This window comes from Leuciscus leuciscus, assembly GCF_965113295.1.
Source record: "Leuciscus leuciscus genome assembly, chromosome: 4".
NCBI lineage: Eukaryota > Metazoa > Chordata > Actinopteri > Cypriniformes > Leuciscidae > Leuciscus > Leuciscus leuciscus.
The window spans coordinates 660,143-679,782 of NC_138728.1; the positions used below are offsets into that span (position 1 = coordinate 660,143).

The 19,640-nt window shown below is 38.7% G+C and overlaps 2 protein-coding genes across 8 annotated transcripts in view; one reads left to right on the top strand and one right to left on the bottom strand.

The window, feature by feature from the left end:
• The window catches only part of syn3 (synapsin III), a 55,740-nt gene that overhangs the window by 17,823 nt on the left and 18,277 nt on the right, over positions 1-19,640 (top strand). The window lies entirely within an intron of this gene.
• Positions 64-16,294, bottom strand: LOC309496836 (metalloproteinase inhibitor 3). 6 transcript variants are annotated; one of them, XR_014205256.1, is made up of 6 exons: positions 16,127-16,294; positions 8,572-8,654; positions 6,815-6,926; positions 4,855-4,976; positions 960-2,728; positions 64-928 (listed from the first exon to the last, which is right to left on the bottom strand). XR_014205256.1 is itself a non-coding variant. In XM_082166974.1 (5 exons), exons 1-5 carry the CDS (start codon positions 16,248-16,250, stop codon positions 2,531-2,533), a joined length of 639 nt encoding a protein of 212 aa, XP_082023100.1. In that variant the 5' UTR covers positions 16,251-16,294; the 3' UTR covers positions 64-2,530. The 6 variants fall into 6 exon arrangements, 1 of the variants encoding a protein (XP_082023100.1); XR_014205257.1 differs by having other exon boundaries at positions 64-684; positions 870-2,728; XR_014205258.1 differs by having other exon boundaries at positions 64-743; positions 870-2,728.

Below are 19,640 nucleotides of genomic sequence, written 5' to 3' on the forward strand. Positions count from 1 at the left end.
TTAACTAGTCCTCCGAGAACAATAATAACGAGATAGAGCCACTGAGCCATTTTCACAATCTTTATTATAAAAATATAAAACAGAGAAATTAAAAACCGAAACATTCTTCGAAAAGCTGCTAATTGAAAAATGGTACTCTCTCTCTCTCTCTCTCACACACACACACACACACACTTTACACAAGCTTTCAGATTCTTCAATGAGAGTAAAACAGGTCTGATCTGAGCAGAAAGTTTGTGTTACGTAGACAAAATATTGTTATAAAAACTTGAGTTGGAGGCTGAGACCGAATGCTCTCATTCTAGTTAACTAGTGTTTAGACGCTACAACCAGCAGTTAACTAGTGTTTCAGTCGCTTAACTAGCTAACTAGTGTTCAGGTGCTTAAACCGGCAGTTAACTAGCGTTCAGGAGCTTAAACCGGCAGTTGACTAGCGTTCAGATGCTTAAACCAGCAGTTAACTAGTGTTTCAGACGCTTAACTAGTTAACTAGCGTTCAGACACTTAAACCGGCAGTTAACTAGTGTTTCAGACGCTTAACTAGTTAACTAGTGTTCAGGCGCTTAAACCGGCAGTTAACTAGCGTTCAGGCGCTTAAACCGGCAGTTAACTAGTGTTTCAGACGCTTAAACCAGCAGTTAACTAGTGTTTCAGACGCTTAACTAGTTAACTAGCGTTCAGACACTTAAACCAGCAGTTAACTAGTGTTTCAGACGCTTAACTAGTTAACTAGCGTTCAGACACTTAAACCGGCAGTTAACTAGTGTTTCAGACGCTTAAACCAGCAGTTAACTAGTGTTTCAGACGCTTAAACCAGCAGTTAACTAGTGTTCAGGCACTTAAACTGGCAGTTAACTAGTGTTTCAGACGCTTAACTAGTTAACTAGCGTTCAGATGCTTAAACCGGCAGTTAACTAGTGTTCAGGCACTTAAACCGGCAGTTAACTAGCGTTTCAGACGCTTAACTAGTTAACTAGCGTTCAGGCGCTTAAACCAGCAGCTAACTAGCGTTCCGATGTTTGTCCGTCTGATCTCAGCCACCAACTGAGGAATGGAGCAGAAATTCTGATGAAATTAACATGAGTTTAGTGGTAAAAAATGATTATTCTAGCAGTTCTGATCTGATTTACTTCAAGATCGATGCACGATTATTGTGTTTGATTCATATTCGGTACCCTCAGAATCAGGACGAATGTTCACTTTTCCATTTAGAAAATGTATTGATGAAGCATTAGATTTCTCTCATCAGCGCGGTCTAGATGTAGAAAAGACATTGATATGAAGATGATTTATCTACTGATTATAATCTTTGTTTTAAAATAATAAAAAAATACTAGTCACAATTTCATAGCTTATATCATAAACAGCAAGAAGGAAAGAGTCAAACGCACGGGTCGCTCTGTGTTTGTGCTGGAACGAGCTGCGCTTATGCATCAAATCTAAAGAACCGAAACCCAACGCTTCAGCACAATCCAGAGTGAGCATCATAAATATATACTGAACAGTATAAATCTGGCACATGACATTTATCTGCGTACATATACAATTTATATCATTTAAATCATTTTTAAAAGCAATACAGCACTATAAAAGAGCGGTATTATTGCATTCATAAATTACTTCATATCTCAGTGGGTCGTGTTAACGAGGATCAGTTCGTTTCGTTTGGGGTCACCCAGCTAACAGCTAACGTTCTCTCAACATTAACGTTACAACATTAATAGAACGTTCATTCAAAGTTATCTGGTCTTTAATAATGTTCTCGGAAAAAACGTTCTTTATACAGTCAAACCAAAATGTATTCATACACCTTCAACATTATCTCAGTTTATTCGCTATAGTTTAGAAAATGGTAATAAAATATGAGCAGAACTCAGTTGATATTTGACTGGTTTTGTCCATCCTTCTGTTAGACTGTCTCACACATGAATTATGTTGAATATCTGTCAGCTGTTAAATTTAACTACACAATTAGATAATACCAGTTTAGCTCAACCAATCACCAAGCAATGCTTCAGTTTGTTCAGTCTGTGTGTAGAAAGAGCATTAGCAATTAAAGAAAACACACTTCAGCAAAACATGATCAGCTCAAATTAGGATCAGTTTTGGTCCTAATATCACTGGTAGTCGCTGTATAATATGTCTCAGTTTACTTTATTATGCTCTCCTCACTTACATAATGAACTATAGTGTCCTGATTGTTGGTTTGACTGTATATCGATCATGTAGTATTTTTTTTTATTAAACATTTCAGTTGGACGTTTGTTTTTAAATGTAACGTTTTTTAAATGTTGCAACTTGTTTCAGAACGTTCATGTTTGAAGAATGATACAATTTTAACGCTTTTTTTAAACATTTAAAAAACTGGACGTTACCGTTAGCGAAACATTCTTCGAACATGTTTTAGTTAGCTGGGTAATCGCTCCAGGCCTCACGTTTCATCTAAGTGACGTGACCCGTTGCTGAACACACGTGATCTGATGTGGGGCAGTTAGTTTTCGGGTGTCAGGACGGGGTCGGGGGTCAGGGTTCAGGGGTCGGTGGTGTTGATGGTCACTTTGTCGCGTGTGGTCATCCCTCGGTACCAGCTGCAGTAACCCTCTTTCTGCTGAATACAGGCGTAGTGTCGGGACTGATACCCGGGGTATCCGAAGTGGGACAACATGTCGGTCCACAGGCACTCGTGTTTCGAGGTCACGAAACAGGGCAGAAAGTGGCACGGCTTAATCTGCAAACAGAGGAAAGTGTGTGTCAAGTCAAGTCTTCTTTATTTAAAAAGCGCTTTTTACTACAGCAGAGATAACATGAAAATAATGCAACAAAGTTTGTGTCTAGAAGAGAATAGCGTCACAGTCCAGCTTAAGGAAGTTCAGTGATGGTTCATTTTTGTTGTAAACAAAATTAACGAAATTCGTCTAGTGACGCTGCCAAGATGGCGACGGCCGGCTCCGCCCACTTTGGGCTTCGAAAACGCTCTTCAGAAACACTACGGGTGACGTCACACACACTACGCCCATATTATATACAGTCTATGGTTGAAACTGGCGGTTATGGTAAGGGGCGGGGCATGTCCCAAACACGCTCGAAGCGCTCGACCAATCACAACACACTACTCCAGTCGACCAATCAGAGCACAGTGTGCTTTTCAGAAGGAGGGGCTTCATAGAGACAGGAAGTAAACAGAGCGTTACTGACAGACTGGGAAGAGAGGAGCTGCAACAATGGAGAATATGAGGAAAATAATCAACATTCAAGCAGAGAAAACGTTTTGTGTTTGTCAAAACCTGTATAATTTGAACTGTAAAGTTATTCAGTTATTTTATGGATTAGGATGTTAGACTTTGCTCTACCCAGCCATGCGTTATTCATTTTATTTGTCTTTTATTAGTCTTTTAAAAGAATCCTGCCTTCATTTCAGTGCTGGTGTTTGCTTTAGAAATGTGTGTGAGTGAAGCTAGGCGGATTGAAAGGCTGGTAAATAACAGTTTCCAGGTGTTTAATGAATGCAGGTCATTCAGAAGCGAATCCTCTTTAAACCCCGAGAGCGTCGCCGTCATGAAGTCTTTATGGAGACACACTTGTGACCAAATATGCATGAATTTTCTTTAACTGTCGGTGTTATTTAAGGAAGACTGAAGCGTATGTCTGAACTGTGTGTCTGCATGTGTGGAACCAGATTTATTTCCCCCAAATTCCGTTTTAGTCGTTAAATCAAACTGAGTGATCAGAAATCATGAAACAACAGTTCATTAAAAATGTAACAAAAATCACATTTTTAGGGCCATTTCATTTTCCTAAATTCTGCGTTTTCTGTGAGTTCTAGTTCAATTTGAAGAATCAAAAAGCGTTTTTTTAGGAATTCTGTGTTGGTTATCGTCATGATACCACATGGTTGTGCTTTAACTCGTGCCGTCACACGTGTTTAGCGATATACCAACGGGCGGCGCTCAGATCCAGTGATGATCTGTGGTTCTGGGTCTCAGATCTGAGTCCAAACCGGTTTGAGTTTGGCTTCTGAACCAGTGGTTTAATCCTGGAGCCAAACATCTGGATCCTGTGTGGGTCATGGCAAGGCAGCAGCTCATGGAGACAGTAGGGCATGTGATGGATAACATTACCCAGCATGCAATAGGCGTCATTTCTCCGTCTAGGTGAACTATAGACCCGATATAGACCCGGCTGTGAGTAACACACTTCAGCCAAAATAACCTTGAATTTGGTTGCATGTCGTTTTTGCCAAAATAACTTGCGAGATGATATGATATTCCATCATGTGAGCAAAGTCAACAGTGATTACGAACTGTTTGGTTTCATATCTTCACGTAATTAATTTCTTTATGTAATTGATGACTAGTTTATTCTTGGCCGATGGTTAGACGTCTATTACATTTTAAATTTGGTTTATATTTGGATGGATAGATAGTTTTATTTAATGCCATGTCAGCATCTAAGGCTATTTTCATGGCAAAAATGTAATTACAAAAATACAAATATCATATAAATACAATAAAACCAAGCAAATAAACACAAAAAGTCATATTATACTTTTTTTTTTTTTACAATATGATAAAAAAAAATCCAAAACCTTTTCAGGCATAATCTTACTAAATAAGTCCTTAAGTGAAATAACTTCATAAAAGAGCATTCTGCTAGTATTAAACCCAGGACAGTCCAATAGAATATGTTTAACAGAGAGGGGGATCTACAACACATGCATAGAGTGGGTCTTCACCTTTACACAAAAAAGTCAAACTTGTGTGACCTCTGGGGAAAAGCCCTGGATCAGATCTAGTTAAAAGAGTGATTAAAAGCCTGATATTGATCGTCTTCTAAGCGTGTTGTTGTTGAACTCACCCTGCAGTTACAGCCCAGCTGATAGCGGTGGTTAATGCCCTTCTTCTGGGCCAGAGACAAGCGTTCCCATCGCTCGTTGAAGTTACACAGGCCGGTGTAAACCTTGCCATCGTGAACACGACCTGCACACACACACACCAGAGAGGGCAATCTCAGACACGGGGCACACAATAGTTCAGCTTCAGTTATACAGCACATTTAATACAGTGTTTCTGTCGTGTTTCCAGTCCAAATATCTACAAATTCTCAAAGCAAGAAGCATTTACTAGACAAGTTAAATGACATAAGAAATTCTATCTTGCTTTCTGATAAAATAAAATAAAATAAAGTGAGTTTTTGCTTAAAGCTAGCTAAACTATTAAGAAAAAAAAATCTTAATTCAAATGGAAAACAAAATGATTTGTCTCACCCCATTGGCAGATCATTTTGCTTGTTTTAAGCAAAAACTCACTTTTTTTTTAATCAGGAAACAAGACATAATTTCTTATGGAATTTTACTTATCTAGTAAATGCTTCTTGATTTAAGAATTTTTAGATATGAAAGGCTGACCAAAGTGCTTTACAGAACACGATTAAAAGAAGATATAGCATACATAACAAATAAAACAAACAAATAAGAGCTACATAACTAAGAGTAAACCATAAAACAGCAGTAGCTAAACAGTATCAGACTCAAATATTAATGAGTAAAACCAGCCAAAGAAAAGAATCAATATATTCTTGTGTTTTATAAGAGACTTGAGAGCAGAGAAGGGGTGGTTTACACATCAGTGTTCCTTCAGGAATATCCTCTCTCTCTCTCTCTCTCTCGGGTTAGATTAAGCAGTTAGCCGGTTATATTTGACTGTTTGTGTCTTATTATCAGAACAGCTGCGCGTCACATGATGGTTCGCTCTGTAGATGATCTCAGTAACGCTAAAGAGAGACACTATCAAGAGCCTCAGCTGATCATAAACACACGAGGCTGAGTTATGCCACGAGTGTATCGGCATTGACTGATAAATATAAAAGCTAGGCCTATTTTAAAAGACACATTTAACTCTTGTGCATCAATTTAAAAAAGTTACACATGGGTCCATAGTGGACAAAAATGTCTGTGTTTCAAAAAAACGGTCATAAAAATGTTAGAGTTTGGTCTCATTTTAAAGACCTGGGGCTGATTATTGCTGAAGTAGAAAAATTTTAAATGTAAAAAGTGAAACACAAAAAGTTATAGAGGTTTAAGTTTATGAAAATGATTTATGAACATTATTTTATATAAAATGTATATTTTATGAACTAAAAATCAAAGCCGTGAATCTAAACGAGTGTTTCAAATTTGAGGTTGAGATCTTAAAAAATGAGCTTTCAGTGAGAGTGTGTTTGAGTGCAGGACCAGTTTGTTTATTACACACATACAAACCACACTCTGACATCCACACACACACACACACACACAAGTATCACTGCATAATTTGTCCAGTTGTCTCTATAATATGCAGAAGCAGAAACAGGAATAAAGCGAGTGTTTGCTTTATAGGCCAAACCTGAGAAAATGGCACATCTGGTCAAATATAGTCAAATTGTACATTCTGAAGCGTTGCCAAGAGAGTGAAAGCCTGTTAGCAGAGATGACTTGACTTGACAGACTTTATTTTGACTTTGACTTTACTTAAAAGATTGCATCATTTTATAGTTAAATGGCCATGGGATTAAAAATTGCAGTTTTAATGGGTTTCAATGGGGACATTCTTGTCCTGAGATGAACTATTTTGTGTTACTGGTGCAAAATAGATTTTTTAAAGGAAATGGGGGTGAAATAGTCAACATCCAATATAAATACACACCTGTGCCAAAATGTATGCAGTTGGCATTAACACAGGCACAATGATCAAGAAAACAAAACTGAAAAAGACAAAACAAAAGTCGCTCAAGGGTTAAACATGAACCCAGAGTGATGATGATGATGGCAGCGTCTCACCTGTGATCAGGTACTGGTATTTGTTGATGTCAAACTTGACTCCGCACATGCTCTCGGTGTTGTGTGTGTAGATGTACTGCACATGCTGGATCTTGTCGAAGCCCTTGTACATCTACAACAGATGAACACAATCAACAACACACACACATCAGAGCCGCTTTAAGTGATAACAAAGTAAGATATTCTCACATTTACAGGAAAAAACCTGCTGTCTATATATATATATATATATTTGTCCGTTTGTGTGTGTGTGATATAAACTAAAAACAAAACTATTTTAAAAGAGCTTAGATGAGTTATAAAAGCTTTAACTAGTCTAAAAAGAGCATAAACTAGTCTAAAAACTTAAACTAGTCAGTGTTTAAACTAGACTTAAAAAAGCAGTCTAGTTTAAAACTAGTTTAAAAGATCTTAAATGACTAACAGCTTAAACTACTCTTAAAAGTGATTAAACTAGTCTGAAAAGAACATAAACGAGCCTAAATTAGTCTAAAAATGTAAACTACTCAGTGTTTAAACTAGACTTAAAAAGCAGTTTAAAAATAGACTAAAATAGTGTTTTTTAAAGTAAAAGTGTGTGCAAAAACCTGGAGTAGACAGTAGAAGAGCTTTTGATATATGATAAGATGATAAGACAGTGTGTTAAGGCTCACGGTTCGATTTAGTGCATAACTGAGCTCTTGTTTTGATTTGGTCCTGTGTGCCATACAGGAACAGGGAGTCTGGGAATAAACACATCTGGGATGTTTTGTCTTTGGCCTGTGTTTAGTCTAGAGCCGGAGATTCAACCTTCACAGAAGCCGTGTGATTCGAGAGCAGATCATGTGATTTATCAGCTCGTCGTCTGGGGTTAAACGGCTAGTTCACCCAAAAATGAAAATTCTGTCAGTAATGACACACCCTCGTGTCGTTCCAAACCCGTCTTCGTTCATCTTCGGAACACAAATTAAGATATTAAAGATATTTTGCGCAAAAAAAACAAATGCGCGTTCATGTTGTGGTGCTCTCGTGAGTGCGCGTCGGAGACTGATACAGAAAAGAATAAATGACTGAATAAAGTCGATATTTAGTTTTTTTGGCGCACAAAAAGTATTCTCGTCGCTTCATAAAATCAAGGTTGAACCACTGTAGTCACATGGACTATTTTAACAATGTCTTTCCTGCCTTTCTGGGCCTTCAAAGTGTTCATTAAATTGCTGTCAGAGGCTATGTTTACATGCAACAAAATAATCGGTTAGTAACGGGATTGACGGCTCGATCGGACTGAAACGCCTTCATGTAAAACACCGTAATCGATCCGATGGAGCTCGATCCCAATGGAATTTCGATCGGGTTGAAAACTGTGGTTTATTCCTTTTCTAATCCAATCAAGAGAACATGTGAACACTTGATCAGATTGAAAACCGAAACTGAAAGAACTGCGCATGTGCGATGATGTAGAAATAGCGTAATGACATAGAAAATGACGTAGAAATAGCGTAATGACGTATGATGAGCTGTTCTCCTGTTGAATAAAGTGTCGTATAAATAAGCGTCTCGTCCTCCTATAATCCTCCTGTCACTCAGAGTCAGTCCTGGTTTCAGACGACTGGTTTTGGCCATTTTTACTGTGTGATCAATATAAGCAGCGGCACAAGTTCCGAAGATGAGCGAAGGTCTTGCGGGTTTGGAACGACATGAGGGTGAGTGTAATTAATGACAGAATTAAATTTTTTGTGTGAATTAACCCTTTAAAGCAGGTTTTCACACCAGCTCACCTTCATCTGTTTGACAGTGTAGCGCAGGGTCCCGAACGGACGGTCATCCATGAGCTTCTTGCCCACCACTTTTGCCCTGATCACTGCAAAACAGACACACACAGATCACAATCCCAGAATGCATTGAGACAGGTGGGGGGAAACGGAAATGCATGAGAAACGTGCTTTTTTATGGCTTAAAAAACAAATCATTTATTTATTATTTATTCAACTCAACTAATTTATGCTCTTTTTAGACTGGTTTAAGCGTTTAGGCTCGTTTAAGCTCTTTTAGACTAATTTAAGCTCATTTAAAGTCTTTTAAAATCGTTTATGCTTTTTTAGTCTATATCACAGACACACACAAACATATATATATATGACAACAGGTTTTCCTCAGATATTCCCACTGTAAATGTGTATGTCACAGATTTCCTGTTCAGAAAGTGTGTGAGAGAGAGAGTGTGTGTGCGCGTGAGTGTCTGTCCGTCTGTGTGTGGATGTGTGTGAGAGTGTGTGTGCGCGTGTCTGTCTGTGTGAGTGTGTGTGTGTGTCTGTGTGAGTGTGTGTGAGTGTGTGTGTGTGTGTGTGAGTGTGTGCGTGAGAGAGTGTGTGTGTGTGTGTGTGTGTGTGTGTGGAACTAGACTGCTTCCTCAGAGACCGCAGAACGAGGCCATGTCAATATGAGCGTCCTCTTCCCATAATCCCCTGCAAACACACTCGAGTCTCCCCGTCTGTAACCTGACACGCGTGTGTGTGTCCCGTCGCCCGTCACGCATGACACACTCCTGTGACGCCTCGTTTACAGCGGTCAATGTCCAGGTCTGACAGAGACTGGCGCTGGAATGCTTGTTATCTTCCACTGCTGGAATTTCCTTCCCAGAATTCTTTGAGGCTCACATTCCTCAGACCAGTGAAAAAAAAAACCAGAGGAAAAGTTCATTCCTCCCGTCATCATCAGCGAACAGGGAACGTTCTGGCAAAGTTAAAGTCTAGGGGTGACCGAGCTTTTTCCATAACCGCACCGAAACTCTGCAACGTATTAGAACTGCACCAACATTACATATTTCATATTTTTTATTAATTTAAATATTTCAACGGTAGTTGTTTTTTTAATTGTGCTTTATAAATACATTGAGATTGAGATTGCAAAGTTATGAACAAACGTTCTTCCAGTAACATTAATAGAACGTTCGATCAACGTTATCTGGTTTTTAAATTTCAATATAATACATTAAGTTGTATATAGATATTATTTAATGGACCTGAGCTAATATGTTGTTATATACTAATGTTAAATATGTTAAATACTGTAAGAAATGAATGTATTATCTAATGGGAACGAAACGTTACGTCACCTTGGTCGCCGTTGGCTTTTGTCTTGCTTAGTTGTGGACATTTAAATTAATATTCAACAATATTATTGATCTGATGACACCATTATATGAGAACTGACGATGACATCACGGTTTTCTCCAGAGCGGATATATATATATATATAAATGAACTAAATACGAACTTTTTGACAACAGAAATGAATCATCACTGAACGTACTTAAGCTGGACTGTGACACTATTGTCTTCTAGACACAAACTTTGCAGCATTATTGTCCTGTTATCTCTGCTTTGATACACTCTGTGTTGTAAAAAGCGCTGTATAAATAACGGAGACTTGACTTGAAAAGGTTTGACCTCTCGTCAGAGTTCAGAGGTCACGCCGTTGAACTCCAGTGTGAGGTTTAGAGCCGCGCTCTGATTGGCTGTGAGCCGCTGTGCCGGTTTTCTGGAACTCTCTCATGACTCGAATGTTTATGTAACCCAATTCCTGTGAAGTCCACCTGTCCAGCCCTCGGCCTGGCCCACGGGCTCGATCCTCACGGCTATATTTAAGAGCCCCTCCATAAGCCTCTGAATCATACATGAAAGCCCAGAGCCGGCGCCCGCTGTGAGTTATGCATATTCATGAGCCGCACACAAATCTGACTTACATTTGGGAAAGTAGGTGGCCGTCCGCTCAGAGAGGTAACTGGGTTAACGTGCAGAAATCTAACTCTCTTGATTCGTAAGACAAAACTAGTGATCCTTATCATATTTAGTCCACCAATCCTGTGTTTATTTGACTAAAAAACTACATTTGACTCAATGAACACTATTTTAGTCGGGATGCACGATATATCGGCCACCATATCGGCATCGGCCGATATATGTTCATTTTTACTGTTATCGTTATCGGCCTGATAAAAACTGTGGCCGATATATTAAAGCCGATAAATTATTTCTTGTGAAAATTTTGGCCGATACCGATAATTTTGTATATTTGGAAGCCAATAACCGATATATTGGCAGATAAATATATTTTTATATCATTTCTGAGAGCCTGGTTACAAGAACAAAAGTCTCTCTCACCATTAAAAGCCTCGTCCCAAACACACAATTATAATGATGTTCTCGTTATGATGTTATGTAGCCGATATGACAGACTTGCACTGAACAGTATTTTCCTTTTTTGAAGTGATTCCAATCATATTTCAAGCAATTCAAAACTATCATGGAGAGCATCTTAAGTTCTGAAGGAAATAATACATTATTTATCGGCTTTAATATATCGGCCAAATTTTCTTATCAGGCCGATAACGATAACAGTAAAATTAACATATATCGGCCGATACCGATATGGCGGCCGATATATCGTGCATCCCTAATTATTTCCTTCAGCTGAGACACTTGCACACTGTTCAACATGATGGATCTGAATTGCTTGAAATATGATTGGAATAACTTCAAAAAAGGAAAAATACGGTTCAGTGCAAGTCTGTCATATCGGCTACATAACATCATAACGAGAACATCATTATAATTGTGTGTTTGGGACGTGGATTTTAATAGTGAGACTTTTGTTTTTGTAATCAGGCTCTTAAAAATGTTATAAAAATGTGGATTTAGATTTATCGGCCAATATATCGGTTATCGGCTTTCAAATATAAACAATTATCGTATCGGCCAAACTTTTCACATCAGTGCGTCCCTATATCTTAGTCATGCTGCATAAAGGTTACAATTTTTGCTCAAAATTGCTATCTTGATTAATTTTTGGCACTTTAAGCACTAATCAAGAAAACACATGACTAGTTTCCTGATTTGCAATATTATCATTAACATTATGAAAACTTGTAAAACTCTTAAAAGCTAAAACAGTGAAATTCCTAATTGTAATTAAAATTCCAAACTAGGAAAAAAAAGTCTTTGTATGTTCACACAGATCTGCAAGTACATTTATTCAGCAACCACAATCGCAAACAATAAAGTCGAGACTCATGTTTGGATTTATGACAGTTCATCATTACTGAAGGTTTAATCTCAGATTTAGTCGTGAAGGAACGCGGACTGGCTGTACGACACGATATCTCAACGAACGGTCATGTTTTCAGATCACCAGTGCTTTACTCTCCGTGTAGAGAGAGAGCACAAGCGCATGGTTGCCAGATTGAGAAGATGATTGAACGAGCAGAAAATGTCACCTTTTAAGAGCAAAGCTCTGATTGGGGGATTTAAACTCTTGGCATCTGGCAACCACAAGCATGAAAGTTCAAAGAGGCTTGTTAAAAACTTGTTTTAATTACATATTAGTCTCATGTTTGTCCAATAGTGAGATGGTCAGTAGCTATGTTTGCATTCAAAGTTTCACAAAACACCAAACCAACATTTGAGATGCTGTGATGCCATTGGTCCGCTGATTACTCCAGTTATCCAATCACAGCCTCCGCTGAGGTTTTTATTGCGCATCGAGTGATTTATTCAGTAAATGTGTTTCCATCGTAGTTTATGCATCTACAGTACCTCAATTAAGTGCATACGCCTGAGTGTGTTTATGCGATATCCCAAGAACATTTTGCGATGTAGTTTTTGTTAACAAAATAACTATATATCACACGGTAGATCTCGCCACGAGGTCACGCCTTCGATTCGACAAGAACTGATACAATGCGAACGCAATGCAAGTGCCTTCATAAAAGCATCTGCCAGATTGGGTAAATGATTTTCCATTTATGTTTGAGTTTGTGTGATGTTTAACCAGAGCATCTCACCCCATCGCCACGTCAGATGGGAACCAGACCTCCGTTGGCAGGGTATTAAACTCCAGGGGCCAAAGTGTAGGGCAAAACACTAATCTGGAGCTTGAAAGGCCTTCAGAGTGAATAGAGCGTTTCAATTGCCTTCAAAAGCCCTGCCAACTGAGGCTACATGCGAGATCGGCACCGCTAAACTCATTCTGGAGGCCGTATTGGCAGAACACCGCTATAACGGCGCGGGAAAGGCATGTTTAATGTGTGTCGATGAGGAATGTGGGTCTGGCGCTGATGCTTTTTCACAGTTTGTGCATGTGCTGTTCTTCTGTCCCTGTGATTCGATGATTTAAGGAGCACATTTGCACATTTGTGATTCATCTCCCGTGAGTTGATTACAGAGCGCGAGGCACTTAAACACGCGAGTCATAAATCATCCATCCGCTCGACGCTTTGAAGTCAAACGAGGGAAACGAGACTGATAAACGGCCTGATCTTACATCACTAAGCAGCAATAGTTGAGCACAGTGATGCAACGAATGTTCGCAACCCAGAATATTTAGATTATTTTGTTTTTGTTAGTTAGGTGGAAAAAAAGAACTCTTAAAATAAAAATAAATAAAAGTTTAAATAAAAAAAATTTCTAATATTTATAAATCATAAATATATACACTATTTTGCAAATTAATTATATTTTAACTGATTTAACATACAAAAATTTGGTGTAGAAAATGTTTCACTTTTACAGCAAGCAACACATTGGATTCAAACATTTTTTCTTGTAAAACACACTCCGGTAATTTTAGTTTTATTCACAGCTTAGAATTTTTTTTTTTACATTGTACATTTGAATTAATCGGAAGTTTTTATTACAACCACCATTTTAATGTTCATATTATATATTCGGTTTTGGTTTTCCAAAACGATAATATCATTAAAAACGGCATTTTGTGCAGTTTAAATGTTTGGATACAACTAGATTATTACAGAAATGTTATTTTTTAAATCTTTTTAAAGTTTAAAAACGTCCTAATGTGCAATTTAAACGTTTGGATACAACTCAGTTTGTTGATTATTAAAAACATAATTTGATTACTTGATTATCGCAGAAATGTTATTTTCCGTTGCATTCACTGATTTCGGTGCATTATTAATTGTGCGGTTTCTCACCTCATATAGATTTAAAGCGCATGTTCCCTTCTCCACAGCTCTTTGTTACCCAGAAGCCATTGCTCCATCTGATGCCTCTGGAAATATGTTACACATGGCAGTGGAAAGCAAAGCCTCTTGCATTCTGTAGTTCTGGAGGAAATCTGTGCGCCTGGCGTCCCGCCACCGATTCAGACACGCTCACAATAGCCACAGTCTTTGCCTTTCATACAGCATGAATACCAGCACAAAGCCAAAGTCACATTTTATGGGACATCTCAATATCTAGTTTATCCACAAACACATCATCAGTATGCAAGTCATACGTGGCCTCTTAACCAGACAGTCCGGCTCCCATTTCATCTGAGCGGGACCTTGAAACCCGTTAAACGTAGCAGGACACGCTAAAGTCAACATGAAACACTGATAAAATAAGCCTGATTATATTCTATCTGAAAGGTGATTGATAACTGAAGAGGGATTGATTATGTATTTAAGGAAGATGATGATGAGGAAGACCAGAAAGTGCATTAAGTCCATTATAATGTGTTCAGGAGCCCAAATCTGAGCAAAATCACCAATATTTCTAAACAATTACCTAGTTTTTAATAGTGTGTTTACCTTGTATCTTGAAATAGATTATTTTTTATTGTTATGAGATAATTAAAGGCCCGTTCGCACCAATGAACGTGAATTATATGGGGCGGCAGTGGCTCAGTGGTTCATGTAGATTGTCTACAAATTTGTCTACAAGATTGTCTACAAACCGGAAGGTTGGTGGTTCAATCCCCGGTTCCACCTGACCAAGTGTCGAGGTGTCCTTGAGCAAGACACCTAACCCCAGCTGCTCCCGACGAGCTGGATCGCCTTGCATGGCTGACACCGCCGTCGGTGTATGAATGAGTGAGTGAATGGGTGAATGTGAGGCAATATTGTAAAGCGCTTTGGTGGCCATTGGGTCTGTGAAAGCGCTATATAAATGCAGTCCATTTACCATAACTATATACGTTTTATTAATCGTTGTAAGTCTGTCAGAATGGTGATATTTGCATCATTATAATCGCTGGAATCACTTTCGGAGCGATTTTTTTGCTGATGAACGATAAAAAACGCTGACAGCCAATTAGAATGAACGCCAAAAACACTGACAGCCAATCAGAATCCATCCTGCTTTAGAGAGCGTGAGCATTTAAAGTGACAGACGACAAAACTGCGGCACGTTTATGATAAACAGAACTATATCGTCCGTTGTTGTGAGGCTAATATAATTATCGTTATAGATATTATTATAGTTTGTGTTAATGGTGTGAACGAGCCTTAACTCTTAGAGAATAGCAGAGTAACGCCACAACTATAGCGATAAACTGGATAAAGTCACAGAGGAACGATATCGCTGGAATCACTTTCAGAACGGGTTTTTCCAGCTGATAAAAACACCGACAGCCAATCAGAATGAACGATAAACACACTGACAGCCAATCAGAATCCGTCCTGCTTTACTGATTTAAATAATTGTATTCATTAAAAGTCTTTTTTAAATCAGAGAAGCCCTGATCTCAGGGTTAATGGCGTTCTGCTAGTTTCCATCATTTGTGCAGTGATTGAGATGTATTACTGCGGTGAACTAGACCTCATCATCTCTGTCTTCATTAAACCCTTCCGAAAACATCACAGATATTCTGACATACTTAACATGATCACTTCAGATGGACTAAACCTCAGTCACTGATGATACAGGCGCACAGATGAGCCCAGAAGATGAAGTTTCGTGTTTCCTCTCGTTTAATATTCATATTTAGTGAGCTTCATTCATATTCCGCTTGCTTGTTGATAGTTTGCATAATCAGACACGCGCAATTTAGCAGTTTGCGTTCATATTCCGCGCTCATGTGTTCGCCTGTATACAGTTCGTCACTGTATTGGTCCATTAAGGCACGTTAAACGCTTTAGAAACTCCAAACATCCTAATAATAGTATATTTTACGATCGCTTATTTGTCAAATAAGAGGGAAAAGTGTGATAAACAACATCTCCAGTTGCGTTCAGCGTTCGCGTCTGTTGCCATGGATACCGCAAAAACTTTCCGCGTCTCGTGTTTGCGTGTAAACGCGCAATGACGCACTTGAGTTTAAACGATATTAGATCTCTTGATGAGGCGTTATAACATGTGATGAGGCGTTATAACACAACGCTATAGGACAACAGACGCGCTCGGGTGAAGAACATCTGCGCGCGCTGATGTTGAGTAAATATGCGCTGACTGTTACATAATATGCATCTCACACAGAACAGTGCTGTATTATGAATAACTCGCTGCTCACTCACACACACACACACACACACACACACACACACTCTCTTACCGATGTCGGAGTTGCAGTACGCGTCCTGTGGATGAGACATCGCGCATGAACACGCGTCCGACGCCTGGTTCATCAGACACACGAGAGAGAGCAGGAGAGACACGAGCACTACACAAGGCTTCATGCTGAAGATTAATAATCACACTTTCTGTCAGCGCGCTCTAGACGCGAGGTACATATAGTGCGCGCGCGGTGGCGTCACGCGCGAGCGCTGCAGCCGTCGACCAATCACAGCGCGCGCCATTAACATTACAGGCGCATGACGTAATGGAAGTGACTTCATAAAGATTCTATTTTTTTATTATTATTTTTTCGCCTGTGTTTTGAGGTTTGAGTTCAGACACACGGTTCCACAATGAGGCTGCAGATCGAGATGGAAAAAAACGAGTCTTTGTGGAAAGAGAGCGTGAATAACATGTTACGAGACTGTGGCTTTCATCAATAACCCACCCTAAAAACCTCAGTGACTCACTGGTGTTGATCTGCAATACCAGTCTGAGCACACCTCCTCATTCTGCATTACTGCACTGTGTGGAACATATGATTATTAAACTCAATGAAATGGATGTATTGGAATTATGTGGTAACCAAACACAGAATTAATTGAGTTGGGAACACTTTCCATTCGTTAACATTAGTTAACATGCATTTATTAATGTTAATTATAACATGAACAATATGAACAGTTAACATTAACTAAAATTAATAAATACTTTAACAAATACGTAACCAAAAATCGAATTAATTCAGTGGAAAAACCCTATTTAACATGCATTTATTGGTGTTAATTATAACGTGAACTATAATTATGAACAGTTAACATTAACAAAAGTTATTAAATACTGTAATAATAATAATAATAAACTTTATTTTCTATATAGCGCCTTTAAAAGTTTCATCTCAAAGCGCTTCACAAAAATAAGAAAAAATAAAAGAGAAATACAACAATATAAAAGAAAAGCATTCATAAAAGAAAATATACAATACAAATATAAAACATGTTATCAAAGCAAATCCATAATTAAATTATTAATTAAATTATTGCTCATGCATTGATTCATTTTGTTTCCAGTTTTTATGCTGGTGTTTATTCAGCATTAATAAGCTTTTGTTTGTATGATCATATGAGGCTGGTGATGCACATTCTCCTGCACTTCGCTCATGTTTTCCTTGTGGTTTATATTACATTTGACTCACTTAATAGTAGACGCTATTCATACTCACTATTTCATCATTTTGCAAATATTTAAATGCGATTATGGCAGATTGGGTCTGGTTTCTCAGACTGAACTGCACATTCTTCTTGGTTCAGTTACTCAGAGTTTCTGTGATGGAAAACTGCAGATCTGCTCCTAAGAATCCCGTAATCCTCCATAAATACTCACAAACTCGCCGTACTGATCTTAATCCCGGTGTGTTTGGGAGATATCTCAGCCGCTCTACTGTACGCTCTACTGTACTGAACCTGATGAGGAATGACTGCAGCTTTACATCTTCGGCTCAGGAGTTCGGGAGCAGTGTTGTGTGGAACTCATTACAAGGAACTTGAGTTATGTAATCAGATTACTTTTTCAAGTAACTAGTAAAGTAACGCATTACTTTTTCAGTTTACAGCAAAATATCTAAGTTACTTTTTCAAATAAGTAACGCTAATTACTTTTACTCATTTATTGACTGACAGCTCTCCTGTCCCCATGTTGAGAGAAATAAAGTCAGGTGTGTGTGTGTGTGTGTGTGTGTGTGTGTGTGTGTGTGTGTGTGTGTGTGTGTGTTTACTCATTCAGTAAAACATTCAAATGTTAATGTTTAATGTTTAACTGAATGTTAAAACATTCAGTGTTCCTCAAAATGAATAAAAACAATAGAATGCAATCTCAGAATTTTACACAAAACTTTTATAATTAACTATATTTAAATTACACAAATATACTTTATGTATTTAATCTCACTTTATTAACAGATGTCTTTGCTGCCGACCTTCAATGATCTAATTCAACCATACTAATAAACAAAAATGACTTTAGATTAGATTTAGATATAAGAGTGTTGAACTTCTTCTCCTGTCTCCTATTGTTCTTTAATCCAGAATAACAGAAGCTGAAAGGGTTAAATATGTATATACTGTACTCTACTGTACTCTACCACTACTGTACTCTATCTCTACTGTACTCTACTGTACTCTGCCACTACTGTACTCTACCTCTACTGTACTCTGCCTGTACCTCTACTGTACTCTACCTCTACTGTACTCTACTGTACTCTACCTCTACTGTACTCTACTGTACTCTACCTCTACTGTGCTCTACTGTACTCTACCTCTACTGTACCCCACTGTACTCTACCTCTACTGTACTCTACTGTACTCTACCTCTACTGTACTCTGCCACTACTGTACTCTACCTCTACTGTACTCTGCCTGTACCTCTACTGTACTCTACTGTACTCTACCTCTACTGTGCTCTACTGTACTCTACCTCTACTGTACTCTACTGTACTCTACCTCTACTGTGCTCTACTGTACTCTACCTCTACTGTACTCTACCTCTACTGTACTCTACTGTACTCTACCTCTACTGCACTCTACTGTACTCTACCTCTACTGTACTCTACTGTACTCTACCTCTACTGTACTCTACCTCTACTGTACTCTACTGTACTCTACCTCTACTGCACTCTACTGTACTCTACCTCTACTGTGCTCTACTGTACTCTACCTCTACTGTACTCTACTGTGCTCTACCTCTACTGTGCTCTACCTCTACTCTACCTCTACTGTACTCTACCTCTACTGTACTCTACCTCTACTGTACTCTACCTCTACTCTACCTCTACTGTACTCTACCTCTACTGTACTCTACCTCTTCTCTACCTCTACTGTACTCTACTGCACTCTACTGTACTCTTCCTCTACTCTACCTCTACTGTACTCTACCTCTACTGTACTCTACTGTACTCTACCTCTACTCTACCTCTACTGTACTCTACTGCACTCTACTGTACTCTTCCTCTACTCTACCTCTACTGTACTCTACTGTACTCTTCCTCTACTCTACCTCTACTGTACTCTACCTCTACTGTACTCTACTGTACTCTACCTCTACTCTACCTCTACTGTACTCTACTGCACTCTACTGTACTCTTCCTCTACTCTACCTCTACTGTACTCTACCTCTACTGTACTCTACCTCTACTGTACTCTACCTCTTCTCTACCTCTACTGCACTCTACTGTACTCTACCTCTACTCTACCTCTACTGTACTCTACCTCTACTGTACTCTACCTCTACTCTACCTCTACTGTACTCTACTGTACTCTACCTCTACTGTGCTCTACTGTACTCTACTGTACTCTACCTCTACTGTACTCTACTGTGCTCTACCTCTACTGTGCTCTACCTCTACTCTACCTCTACTGTACTCTACCTCTACTGTACTCTACCTCTACTCTACCTCTACTGTACTCTACCTCTACTGTACTCTACCTCTACTGTACTCTACTGTACTCTACCTCTAC

Bases quoted from the DNA above. Each gene is read 5' to 3' on its own strand.
- LOC309496836 (XM_082166974.1), bottom strand. From the start codon at position 16,250: ATGAAGCCTTGTGTAGTGCTCGTGTCTCTCCTGCTCTCTCTCGTGTGT. The intron at 6,927-8,571 runs GTGAGCTGGTGT...CATCTGTTGTAG, and splicing joins ACACTGTCAAACAGATGAAG to ATGTACAAGGGCTTCGACAA. The intron at 2,729-4,854 runs GTGAGTTCAACA...CTCTGTTTGCAG, and splicing joins AGCTGGGCTGTAACTGCAGG to ATTAAGCCGTGCCACTTTCT.